At 45.2% G+C, this 12143-nt stretch overlaps 1 protein-coding gene across 1 annotated transcript in view; it reads right to left on the bottom strand.

Moving 5' to 3' along the window:
• The window catches only part of TBC1D31 (TBC1 domain family member 31), a 38876-nt gene that overhangs the window by 13704 nt on the left and 13029 nt on the right, over nucleotides 1-12143 (bottom strand). The window contains exons 8-14 of the mRNA XM_060681853.2: nucleotides 9265-9438; nucleotides 7536-7615; nucleotides 7296-7442; nucleotides 5363-5496; nucleotides 4076-4209; nucleotides 2319-2498; nucleotides 223-455 (exon numbers count right to left, since the gene is read on the bottom strand). Coding sequence (XP_060537836.2) covers nucleotides 223-455; nucleotides 2319-2498; nucleotides 4076-4209; nucleotides 5363-5496; nucleotides 7296-7442; nucleotides 7536-7615; nucleotides 9265-9438 — 1082 coding nt within the window. The remainder of the gene's footprint in view (nucleotides 1-222; nucleotides 456-2318; nucleotides 2499-4075; nucleotides 4210-5362; nucleotides 5497-7295; nucleotides 7443-7535; nucleotides 7616-9264; nucleotides 9439-12143) is intronic.

Here is a 12143-nt window from a genome sequence, read left to right as displayed (position 1 = left end):
TGTTTTCCTGTTGCTCCCCTTCTGGTCTGGTTCCGTGAACATTACTGTGTAAATCAGGCCAAAAATGTGGAGAAAAAGGCAAATATATGAGGTATAATCCCCTACTGGCGTTGAGTAATTAGGCCCATGGGTCTGAGTGAGCCTTTAACGGTGTTATGATGATGTTCTTCCACGTAAGTTTATGTTCATTTTCATCTTTCCATCGGCTCCAAGAATACCTACCTCTCTCTTAGGTACTCAATTTCCTCCTGCCTGATCCGCTCTCGCTCCTGGGACTGGTAATCCACAATGAACTTGGGGTACTTATTAAAGATGGGGTACTGCCCTTTGGTCAGTGGTGCAAAGTCCTCCAGCATACGAACGGGGTGGATGTCGTCTGGGCTGCATTCCATGAGATGGTAGGCCTCTCGGATCACCACGTTGACGTCCAGGTGGTTCCGATGGTGGAAGAAATACTGCAGACCAATGGAAGCACAAAGAAAAACCACACTCAAGCTGCTGCTGGTATGGTTTTTTTCAATGTATTCATTTGTATCCCACCTTTACTATTTGTACAAATAACCCAAGGCAACGAACATATACAATACACCTTCTGCCCAGAGGTGGGTTTCAGCAGGTTGTGAACAGTTCTGGAGAACCGGTAGTAAAAATTCTGACTGGCCCCGCCCCAATCTATTCTCTGCCTCCTGAGTCCCAGCTGATCGGGAGGAAATGGGGATTTTGCAGTAACTTTCCCCTGGAGTGGGGTGGGAATGGAGATTTTACAGTATCCTTCCCATGCCACGCCCACCAAGCCACACCACGCCCACCAAGCCACACCCACATAAGCGGTAGTAAAAAAATTTGAAACCCACCACTGCTTCCGCCGTCTATTTTCCCCACAACAACCACCCTGTGAATTTAATTGGGCTGAGAGACGGGGGGAAGGGAGAGGGAGAGTGGGGTGGTGGGGGGGGGAAGAGATACTGACTAAGGTCACCCCACTGGCTTTCATGACTAAGATAGAACTTTACCTCATGGTTTCCTCTTTTCCTAGCCTGGATTAGGACAGAGGTCCCCAAACCCTGGTCTGGCCCACTACTGGGCCATATGCTGTTTGGAACTGGGCCGCGAAAGTAGTGGGTGAGTATACGCTCGCGCATCCCTACTTGGGCAAGCGCATGCGCCTACGCTTCATTTGCACAAGCAGCAGGCAAGTGTGTGTCCGCCACTCGTGCAAAGGGAGCTGTGCACACGCATGTGAGCTTGCTGGCCCTCGCGTGGAACCATCCCCTTTCTCCCTCCCCCACCCCCCCGCCAGTCTGCAAAACCAGAAAGGTTGAGGAACTTTGGACTAGGACTCACAATCAGAGCTACTCACCCTTGGAACATACTACTCGGTCAAATTGTTAAGACACCAGGCTAAAAAGTGGGAGGTCACGAATTCAAGTCATGCCATGAAAGCCAGTCTCTCTCTCTCCCTCCCTTCCTCCCAGCTCAACCTACCTCACAGAGGAAAGGATCAGGAGGAAGGTGTGTTGGATATATTCGCTGCCTTGAGTTATTTGTATAAATAATAAGGGGGCATACAAATAAGTAAGTAAGTAAATAAATACATTCATACATACATACATACATACATACATACCAGCGGTGAAATCTGAACCAGTTTACTACCGGTTTGCTGGCTGCACACCATGCACCAAATGTGAGGTGCACATGCGCAGTGCACGCCAAAAGGAGGCATGCGGTAAGTAGAATAGCGTGCAAGGAGGGGTGATCAGCTGTGGCGCGCAATCTATTTTTTTTTACTTTTAAAAGCATTGCTTTTAAAAGTAAAAAAAAAGCCTCTGACGATCGTGCGGCTCAGCTGTGATCGTCAGAGGCTTTTTTTTACCTTTTAAAAGCACTTTTTCTACAACCTCTTTGGCTGAAGAGGTTGTAAAAAAATGCTTTTAAAAGGCTCTGACCCAGCTGAGTTGCCAGATTGTCAGACTCTTTTTTTTCCCTACTCTTAAAAGCATTTTTTAAACAACCTCTTCGGCTGAAGAGGTTGTAGAAAAAATGCTTTTAAGAGTAGAAAAAAAAAGAGTCTGACAATCTGGCAACTCAGCTGGGTCAGAGCCTTTTAAAAGCATTTTTTGTACAACCGAAGAGGTTGTTAAAAACATGCTTTTAAAAGTAAAAAAAAAAAGCCTCTGATGATGTGCGGCTCAGCTGGGCATGGGCGGGGGAGGGGGGGGCAGGGATTTTTGCTGCCTGTTCTCCGAACCATCCGCCGCCATCGCTGATACATACATACATACACCCCTGATACATACATACAGCAAGGAGCTTACCTCAAAGTCCTCCTTCTGACTGCAGTGAAGCAATGGAGCTCTGGAGCAGATAAGGTAGGCAGCCACCACCATCAGCAAGTAGGAGGGGTGGTTGGAGAAGATATTATCAAACATTTTCAGCCATTCTTCCCTTGTCAGGACTTCAGAGAACATGGTTTCCAGAAGGGGCCAGGCATAGATCTGCAGTTACAGGCAGAGAGATCAATTACAGTATCTCTTGTGCACCAAAACAGGAGATCAGCTGAAGCACAAAATGTCCAGGAAAAAAAAAAGTTCATTATGTCTTGGAAAATTCAGGTTCCAGTTGTCCCACGATCATATACTTTGTCTCGGAACAACTTGGCGTGACAGGAATTGTAATCCTGGAGATTTAGAGGACACCAGTTTTAAAAGGCAGTTTTGTTATCTACAGAATTACAACCTAGCAGGTTGGTTGAAGCCCTGCTGGTACAGTGATTAAAGTGCAGTTATTGCAGGCAAACTCTGCCCACAGCCTGGAGTTCGATCCTGACCAACTCAAGGTTGACTCAGTTTTCCATCCTTCTGAGATTGGTAAAATGAGGACCCAGCTTGTTGGGGGCAATATGCAAATCATTCTTCAACAATGTAAATCACCCAGAGAGTGCTGTAAAGCGCTATGGGGTGGTAGATAAGCTCCCCATCGCCCGGTGCGTTCCCACAGAGAGGGCCTACTCGGGGTGCCGTCTGCCAGACAGTGTCGGCTGGCAACCCCTAGGGAGCGGGCCTTCTCTGTGGGCGCACCTACCCTCTGGAATCAGCTCCCCCTGGACCTCCGGATGGCCCCCGACCTCCGCTCTTTCCGCCGCGAACTAAAAATGTGGCTATTTTGCCTGGCCGGCCTGGACTGATGGGGGTTTTAAAATGGATTTTAATTGATTTTAGGGATTTAATGTGTAACTTTAACCTGGAGTTGTTGTTTTATTTTTCTGTTTTACTGTTGTGAGCCGCCCTGAGTCCTCTCGGAGAAAGGGCGGCATATAAATCTAAACAAACAAATAAACAAATAAATAAATGCTATTGCTATTGCAGATTATAATCTTCAGTTATAAACCAGGGCTAGGAATCTGAAATCACGGAGCCTTCTATGATTTTTGATTTTATCTTCTGCATGATTGTTTCCTTTTATAACTGCCAGACGGGAGGCAAAAAAATGCAGGAAAAAAGTGTACCATAAACCTCAAATAGACATAATCTAATTTACACACAAAAAATGTAAGGCACCATTTTGGATGCTCAGGACATACTCCAAGCTCACAAAGTACAAGCTGAAAATGTGGGGGCCAAAATCTCTTGCGGTAGTGTGGTGACTGCAAGATAAATATTTACTTGAGTGTATGGGCGGCCCACCTTGAATTTACATTCTCATATTAAAGAGGACGGTATTAAATTTTCAGAGTTTTTAACACCTTAATGCCTTACATTGGTGTTTCCCAATGTAAGCAACTTTATGAAGTGTGGACTACAACTCCCAGACTTCCCCAGCCAACCATGCTGGGAACTGAATTCTGGGAGTTGAAGTTCACACCTCTTAAAATTCCCCAGGTTGAAAAACACTGCTGTCCACAATGACAGATTGTCTTCCTACATTTTTCTTAAGGAACAATGTGGTTTGTTTGATTCCACACACCCCTTACAAAGACAAAAATCCCAGTTGCTTGTAAACCATGGTTTATGGCTCGTCTCAATGTAGGAAGCACTTTCCTTTTTTTCCCCTTTCCTTTCTTTTTTCTTTTTACCTGGGAGGTTATATTGTACTTCATCAAATGGTGAAGAAGCTCTTTGTCGTGATGTGCCAGGATGTTTTCCACCATGCTGAGGACATTGATGGGGGGGTTTGGGAAAAATTCAAACCAGTGCTGACACCAATTAACTGAAAAAGAAAACATAAAGAACGTCAGTGGTTAATGGCTGTGTGTCTCAACGAAGGGTTACCAGAATGCAAGGCAAAGATTGGTTTCTCTCACAACGGCAAATGCACGACCTCCGAGTGGCCCTTTTTCCCTCAACACCAACTGTGCCACCTGAGGAAGAGGAGAACTGCAGTCTGACACATCTGGAAGGCACAAAAATGAGGAAATCGAAAGGACTTGAAGGGGTCCCTCTGGATTCCTCTGCCACCTGCAATATTTTTCCTTGGCAAAAAAGGAGGCTGCAGCCACAACTAGCAAGCTGAAATTCTGATTCCTCCATCTTTCCAAGATGCTTGGAGGCTCTGAAGGGAAACCGAGTTGCTCCAGAGTTTCAGGCGGCCATGTTTTTGTTTTTGTTTTTGAAATACAGGTAGTGCTTGAATTACGACCATTCGTTTAGTGACCGTTCAAAGTGAAAAAAGTCACTAATGGCCGTTTTTCATATTACGACTGTTGTAGCATCCTCACGGTCAAAATTCAGACCCTTGGCAATTGACTCATATTTATGATGGTTGCAGCATCCCGGGCTCATGTTGATCCCCTTTGTGACCTTCTGACATGCAAAGTCAGAATGCAGAACTGCAGGCTACTTCTGCTGACTGCCGGCTGCCTGCAATTTGGCAGTTCGAATCTCACTAGGCTTGAGGTTGACTCAGCCTTCCATCCTTCCGAGGTTTTTAAAATGAGGATCCAGATTGTTTGGGGGCAAGATGCTGACTCTGTAAACCGCTTAGAGAGGACTGTAAAGCGGTATATAACTGTGTGCTATTGCTAAAGTCAATGGGGAGGCCAGATTCACTTAAAAATCATGTTCCTAACTGAGCCACTGACGTGATTCACTTTACAACTGTGGCAAGAAAGACTGTAAAATGGAGCAAAATTCACTTAACAATTGTCGTGTTTAGCAATGGACATTTTGGCCCTGATTTTGGTTGTAAGCTGAGGACTAGCTGTACTCAATGTCCATCTTTCCACCTAGCTGTAGTGGACACTTGCAGCTCCCCACACAGAACTGAACTCCAGTGTCCAACTGGCAACCTTAAAACTCTGCCAGATATCAAACAGACCAATAGGCCTGTTTGGGTGGCCTTTCCATCAAAAATCCTTCCTTACTTATTACGGTAGCCACCACTTCAAAGCAGATGAGCGGATTGTTCTGGAAGAGTTTGACGAAGGGGAAAACCAGCAGAGGGATGTAAGGCATCTCGCCAAAGATGGTGGACCAGTGAGCCAGGCCAGAAAGAGTCCTGAGGACAAAGAGAAGGAGCTGTGTAGGCAAAGTAGGCAAGAATCTTGCACAATAAAAAAAAACCAGACTCTTCTAAAACACGCCGGCTGGGGAATTCTGGGAGTTGAAGTGCACACCTCTTAAAGTTGACCAGGTTAGGAAACTCTTCTAAAAGAACCTATTGAATGACAGAAATAGTTCCACCGATTAAGCCTCATCTAATCGTGCGGTGGCTCAGTGGCTAAGACACTGAGCTTGTCGATCAAAAGGCCGCCAGTTCAGCGGTTCGAATCCCTAGTGCTGTGTAACGGGGTGAGCTCCCGTTACTTGTCCCAGCTTCTGCCAACCTAGCAGTTCGAAAGCACGTAAAAAATGCAAGTAGAAAAATAGGGACCACTTTTGGTGGGAAGGTAACAGCGTTCTGTGCGCCTTTAGTGTTTAGTCATGCTGGCCACATGACCACGGAGACATCTTTGGACAGCGCTGGCTCTTTGGCTTTGAAACGGAGATGAGCACCACCCCCTAGAGTCGGGAACGACTACCACATATGTGCGAGGGAAACCTTTATCTTTAATCACAATTAGGGTTTACCATATCCTAGATCGGTATTTCTCAACCTTGCCAACTTTAAGAACGTGGAGTTCAGCTCCCAGAATTTTGCCTGCAGGCTTCTATTTCATCCCTTGTTACTGAAGCAACCTTGAAATCATTTAGGTCACTGATAAAGGAATAAGGAAAAGGCGCTCAACTAACCTACCTGCAGGCAGGCATTGACTTATGACCAGTCGCTTAGCAACCATTCAAAGTTATGACAGACCCCGGAAGTGGAAATTAGGAGACGGATTTTAAATTCCAATGTTGTTTGCATTTTCGGTGCTTGGCTACTGGCCTGCATTTACATTTACTGCTGTTTGCAACACTCCGGAGTCCCCTATTACAGGTAGTCCTCAACTTACAACAGTTCGTTTACTGACTTTTCAAAGTTACAATGGCACTGAGGAAAGTGACTTATGACCATTGTTCACTCTTACGACCGTTTCAGCATCCCCCGGGTCATGTGATCAAAATTCGGATGGTGGGCAATGGGTTTGTATGTATGTCAGTTGCATTGTTCTGAGCAGCTTTTGAGACCTTCTGGCAAGCAGAGTCAAATGGGAAACCAGATTCACTTAACAACCGCTTTACTAACTTAACAAAACTGCAACGATTCATTTAACAACTGTGGCTAGAAAGGTCGTAAAATGGGGCAAAGCTCCCTTAACAAATGTCTCACTTAACAACATAAATTTTGGGCTCAACTGTGGTCGTCAGATGAGGCCTATCTGTATTTACATTTTTGCCAGAAATTGGAATTTACTTCCAGTTTTTGGCAAAAAAGAAATGCCCTATAGTGAACAATAGGGTTGCTGAACGACCATTGAAATTCAGGCATGGTGCGGTAATGACCCACTTTACAACTGTCACAATTTACGACTGAAATCATGGGCTCAAATTACAGTTGTAAATCAAGGGCTGTTTGTATGAGCCGCGGTGGCGCAGTGGTTAAAGTGCAGTACTGCAGGCTACTTCTGCTGATCACCGGCTGCCAGCAGTTTGGCAGATCGAATCTCATCAGGCTCAAGGTTGGACTCAGCCTTCCATTGTTCCGAGGTTGGTAAAAATGAGAACCCAGATTGTTGGGGGCAAGAGGCTGACTCTGTAAACCGTTTAGAGAGGGCTGTAAAGCACTATGAAGCAGTATATAAGTCTAAGTGCTATTGCTATTGCTATAAAGCAAATCCACCCCACATCTCTGGCATAAAATAATCCGACTCTTACCTTTGTAAAACTCTCAGGAGCTTCCTGCTTTTAATTGGGTATTCATTCTGAAGGTGTGCGAAGGCCGAATGGGTCCCTTTATCCAACAGGCTGTTAAAGGCCAGGTGATTTTCGGGGAGGCGAAGCAAGGAGCGCCAAATAAACATCCTGCAATTGTAAAGCAAATGAGGGCAGTGCCAACTTTGGCTACGTATTTAGCCTGCAAAAACAAACGGGCTCAGCCTGCAGGACTCCACAGACCTGTATTTTCCTGGATACTCTCCAAATCCTTTCAGCAAAGCTTGGAGACGCTTCTTATTCAGCCCCTCTGGCAACTCATTCTGCAATAGGAGTGAGAGGGTTAGTTCTTCTTTAAGCGGGCGGCAGTTCTCCCCAAGAATCTTCCCTCATTCTGAATGTGGCAATTTGAAGAAACTTACCTTGGCTTTTCCTTTATGTCAAATTAGCATTCTCTGTGGCTAGCACTGATGATGTTACCTGGGTCGGTAATAAAATGTCTGCAAGGAAACCACCGAGCCCAGAGAGCACCAAGGACCCCACAGTTCAACCCTGATCTAGGAACATTCTCTTCTATCGGTACCACATATGGGCGTGAAGCACTTCAGAAAGCACACAAATAGGAGAAATTTGCATGTAGTCCACCAGTGAGCACTGATGATGTTCCCTAATTTCAAGGGTGGGATTCAGCCAGTTCAGGCAAACCGAATGTTAATTTTAATCTGGTTCGCCAAATCAGTAGTTGCAAAGACTGGCTGACCCTGCCCCTCTCCTCCCAAGAGTCTCCACGTGGCCCATTTTGGATGCCAGGTAAGTGCAGGGCCCAAACGGAGACTCTGGGAGGGCAAAAAACTGGCCTACCGGAAGTACCAGAAGTCTGGAAACTGGCCCTTTCCGGCCTCCGGAGCCTGGGGGAGGCCATTTTCGCCCTCCTAGAGGCGTGAGGAAAACCTCCAGAGCCTGGGGAGGGCAAAAACGCCCCCTCCCCGATGCAGGAGGCCACGCCCACCCAGCAACCAGGCAGCGAACTAGTTGCTAAAATTTTTGAATACCACCCCTGCCTAGTTTGGTAATGAAACATCTGTATGTAAACGCTGGTGGAAGTATGCCTACATACAAATTTCTCCTTTGTGTGCTCATACCAAAATAAAATAAAATAAAATAAAATAATAAAATAAAATAAAATAAAATAAAATAAAAAATAAAATAATAAAATAAAATAAAATAAAATAAATAAAATAACAATAGCACCAAAATAAAACAAACTTTTCTTTCTTGGGCCCTTCAGCTTTTGTTCTGTTCCTTTCCACTATATTCTCCTTCCCTCACTTCAAAAACCTGTGATCCTTGGCTTAAAGACAGCCGTTCAACCTCTCCCATAAGGGATCACAGAGTTTGTGATCTATCTTAACTTCCATATTCAGACACTCAGGATTATAGTCCTGGAGATTTTCAGACGCTGGACAGCCATCTGTTGGAATGGTGGAATTCAGAATTTGGGTTCCACAGATAGAGGGGGAGAGAGAGAGAAATCAATACTGTTCCTAACCCCCTTTTCAGTTCACTTGAATGAGATCAGGGGTATCCATAGCAATTTTGCTAAGGTCCCATAAGAAAACACGGTGACGGCCATTTTGGGGATCGGTGGTTCTGGGAAATCTTTTAACTAACGACTTCATTGCATGAAATTTTTTTTGAAGGCCCCTGGAATCGTGAATTCCTGCACTGAACCGGGGGTTGGACTAAATGACCTTGAGGTGTGACCCTTCCACTCACACCTATGAATGAGTCCCCAAGTGGAATCTCTCTCTTAATTTTATTCCTAGTTGGCTGTAGTATGGAGGTGGGAGGGGGAGAAGAGGAGAAAGCATTTGTACATTTAGGTAAAAGAGGCTCTTCGGTGGGAACAATCAAGTTTGCCTTTTCTACCTCAGCCACCAAGTTTGGGGTTCAGTCCCGAGGCAGCTCTTACCTCCTTGTCCTCATACGACACGTCGAGCGGAGGCTTCAACACCTTGGATTGGATTTTGCCTTTTTTGGCTTTCCACGGCCTCTCTGTGGTTCTGGAAGTGACTCTCATGGTAAGTTTGTTGGCCTCCAACTTGCTCTTAGAGTCTTCGATCACTTTAAACAACGGTGGAGGAGGCTGAAAAGGCCAAGATTTCGGGTTATCTGTTAAAAATCCTCCCTTGTTGGGACTAAAAGTTGCACAGGAGGAATCGGGGATGGGAGCATCTATTCTTAATCACAAAAACATTCTGTTTAAAAGCGAAGCAAACGTCATATGTTGCAGAACTAGAACGTAAACCTTACTTCATTCTAAAATTAAAGGTTAAGGTTCCCCTCTCACATATGTGCTAGTTGTTCCTGACTCTAGGGGGCAATCCTCATCTCCATTTCAAAGCCGAAGAGCCAGCGCTGTCCAAAGATGTCTCCGTGGTCATGTGGCCGGCATGACTAAATGCCAAAGGCGCACAGAACGTTGTTACCTTCCCACCAAAGGTGGTCCCTATTTTTCTACTTGCATTTTTTACGTGCTTTCGAACTGCTAGATTGGCGGAAGCTGGGACAAGTAACGGGAGCTCACCCCGTTACGCAGCACTAGGGATTCAAACCGCTGAACTGCCGACCTTTCGATCGACAAGCTCAGCGTCTTAGCCACTGAGTTACCATGTCCCACTACTTCATTCTAGGAGTCAGTTATTCCATCTAAATTCTGCCCCACGAAGACAAACTTAGAAAAAAGGAAGAGCAGGAAAGATAATTTGCAAAAACAGAGCTGGGAAACTGAGTGAGCTGGCTTTGCGCATGCAACTACAGCAGGGGTCTCCAAACCTGACAACTTTAAGACTGGTGTACTTCAACTGCTAGAGTTCCTCAGCTAGCCATGCTGGCTAGGGAATTCTGGGAGTTGAAGTCCACCAATCTTAAAGTTGCCAAGTTTGGAGACCCCCTGAAGTACAGGTAATCCTCAACTAACAGTTGTTGGTTTAGCAACTGTTTGAAGTTACAAAGAGCACTGGAAAAAGTCGTGACACTTAATGACCATAGAAGCTTCCCCAATCATATGATCAAAATTTCGGCACTGGCAACTGGCAAGTATCTGTGAAGGTTGCAGGGTCCCAGAGCCATTGGTTCATCATTTGCGACCTTTCCAACAGGTTTCCAACAAGCAGTCATGTTGTGGCTCGTCAGTGGCCTGTGCGAATTGCAGCTGATTCTGACAGTGAGGAGGCTGGTGTGGTGCTGCGCCAGCAGCCTGTGCAGTTGGCACTTGAGTCAGACAATGAGGAGGCTGGAGAAGATGTGGTGCCAGAGGCAAGGATTCCGCCAGGGCCTTCAGAACCTCCAGAAGCTCCTTTAAGTGAACAGGAAGAAGAGGAGGAGCCTCTTTTCGATGCACGGGCGCGCAGAGCGGCCAAAAGGCAGGAGTGGCTCCTCAGGAGGAGGTCTCTTCGAGAGTAAGACTTGGGGCTAATTGGCTACTCCCCTAGCCTATTTAAGGAGGAACGCTGACTGAAGCAATTTGTAGGGAACAACTTTAGTTCACTCTACTTCGCGTCTGGATTCTCTGCAAATTGCTTCTGGGCTTTCTGCCAACCTTAGTAAGATTGTGATTACTTTATCTTTGGTTTCTTGTAGGCTGTCAAGAAAGTTTATTAACAGCCTTTGTTTTGAAAAAGACTGAGTTATTTTAGTAAATTAAGTTTTGTACAAACTTTGTGTGTGCTGTGTTCTTTGGCATCCGTAGCTGGGGCAGAACAGTTGTGGCCACTTTCAACTCCCAGCAAGACTGGCTGGTTCACACATCTGAAAGTTGCCAAGGTTGAGAAACACGGAACTAGACTAAAATGAAGTTTGACTGTTTGTAGTTAACCAAGTAATGGGAGCCCAGATGCAGGAGAAGGAGGCGTGGCAGAACCTAGGGGACGGGGAGAGTGGGAGTTAAAAGAGAGATCAGCCTAGAATCCCTACATAGCCAGAAGCGAACTAAATCCAACTGCTCTGGAATTCCGTTGACCCTTATCTAACTCCAAGCAGTTGCTAATTGTTAATTGAAAAGATTCCTATGCATAGGTTTTTTAGTAATAAATCAGTTAATTAAGAGCCACAGTGGTTAGAGCGCAGTGGTTAGCTGCTGATCACCAGCTGCCAGCAGTTTGGCAGATCAAATCTCACTAGGCTCAAGGTTGACTCAGCCTTCCATCTTTCTGAGGTCGGTAATATGAGGACCCAGATTGCTGGAGGCAATAGGCTGACTAGGTAAACTGCTTAGAGAGGGCTGTAAAAGTACTGTGAAGTGGTATATAAGTCTAAGTGCTATTGCTATTAATTGGACCTTAAGATATGGATCTTATCTTTCATGCCTGACACCGGCCATTATATTACGAGGCAGCAGCACCAAACAGGCATTCACATTCAGTTGTGGTATAATTTATATATTCAGACATAGTATATGATATCCAACATAGGACTTGTATTTTTTTTAGCCTGGGTTTAAAGGCTTATGCCTTGTGTACCTCTCTCTTTATCTAGGACGTGCCAATTTTTTTCAACTTTCAATTTCCGAACAGAAGGGGTGCTCAAAAGTTGTGACATGCTTTGGGGATGGTAAAGATACTTTGGTTACTTTAATATAATTTCGATGTGCTTGGTAAGTAAACTACATTAATGTTTAGACATTTAGTTTGGTTCATTAATCAGGCCATACTGATGGGGATGGTGACTGGATGCACAAGTTCCTTTTGCTGATGGTTTCCTTTAATTCAGAAACAGACATGGGAATTATATGCACTGTAATAACATGCACTGATAGATTTCACTGGAATGTTGTTCCTGAGCAGTCTGTCT

This window comes from Pantherophis guttatus, chromosome 3, assembly GCF_059756535.1.
Source record: "Pantherophis guttatus breed Tessera chromosome 3, ASM5975653v1, whole genome shotgun sequence".
NCBI classification, from domain to species: domain Eukaryota; kingdom Metazoa; phylum Chordata; class Lepidosauria; order Squamata; family Colubridae; genus Pantherophis; species Pantherophis guttatus.
Note: the sequence above shows the minus strand (reverse complement) of the source record. Positions and strands in the feature narration are given on the sequence as shown.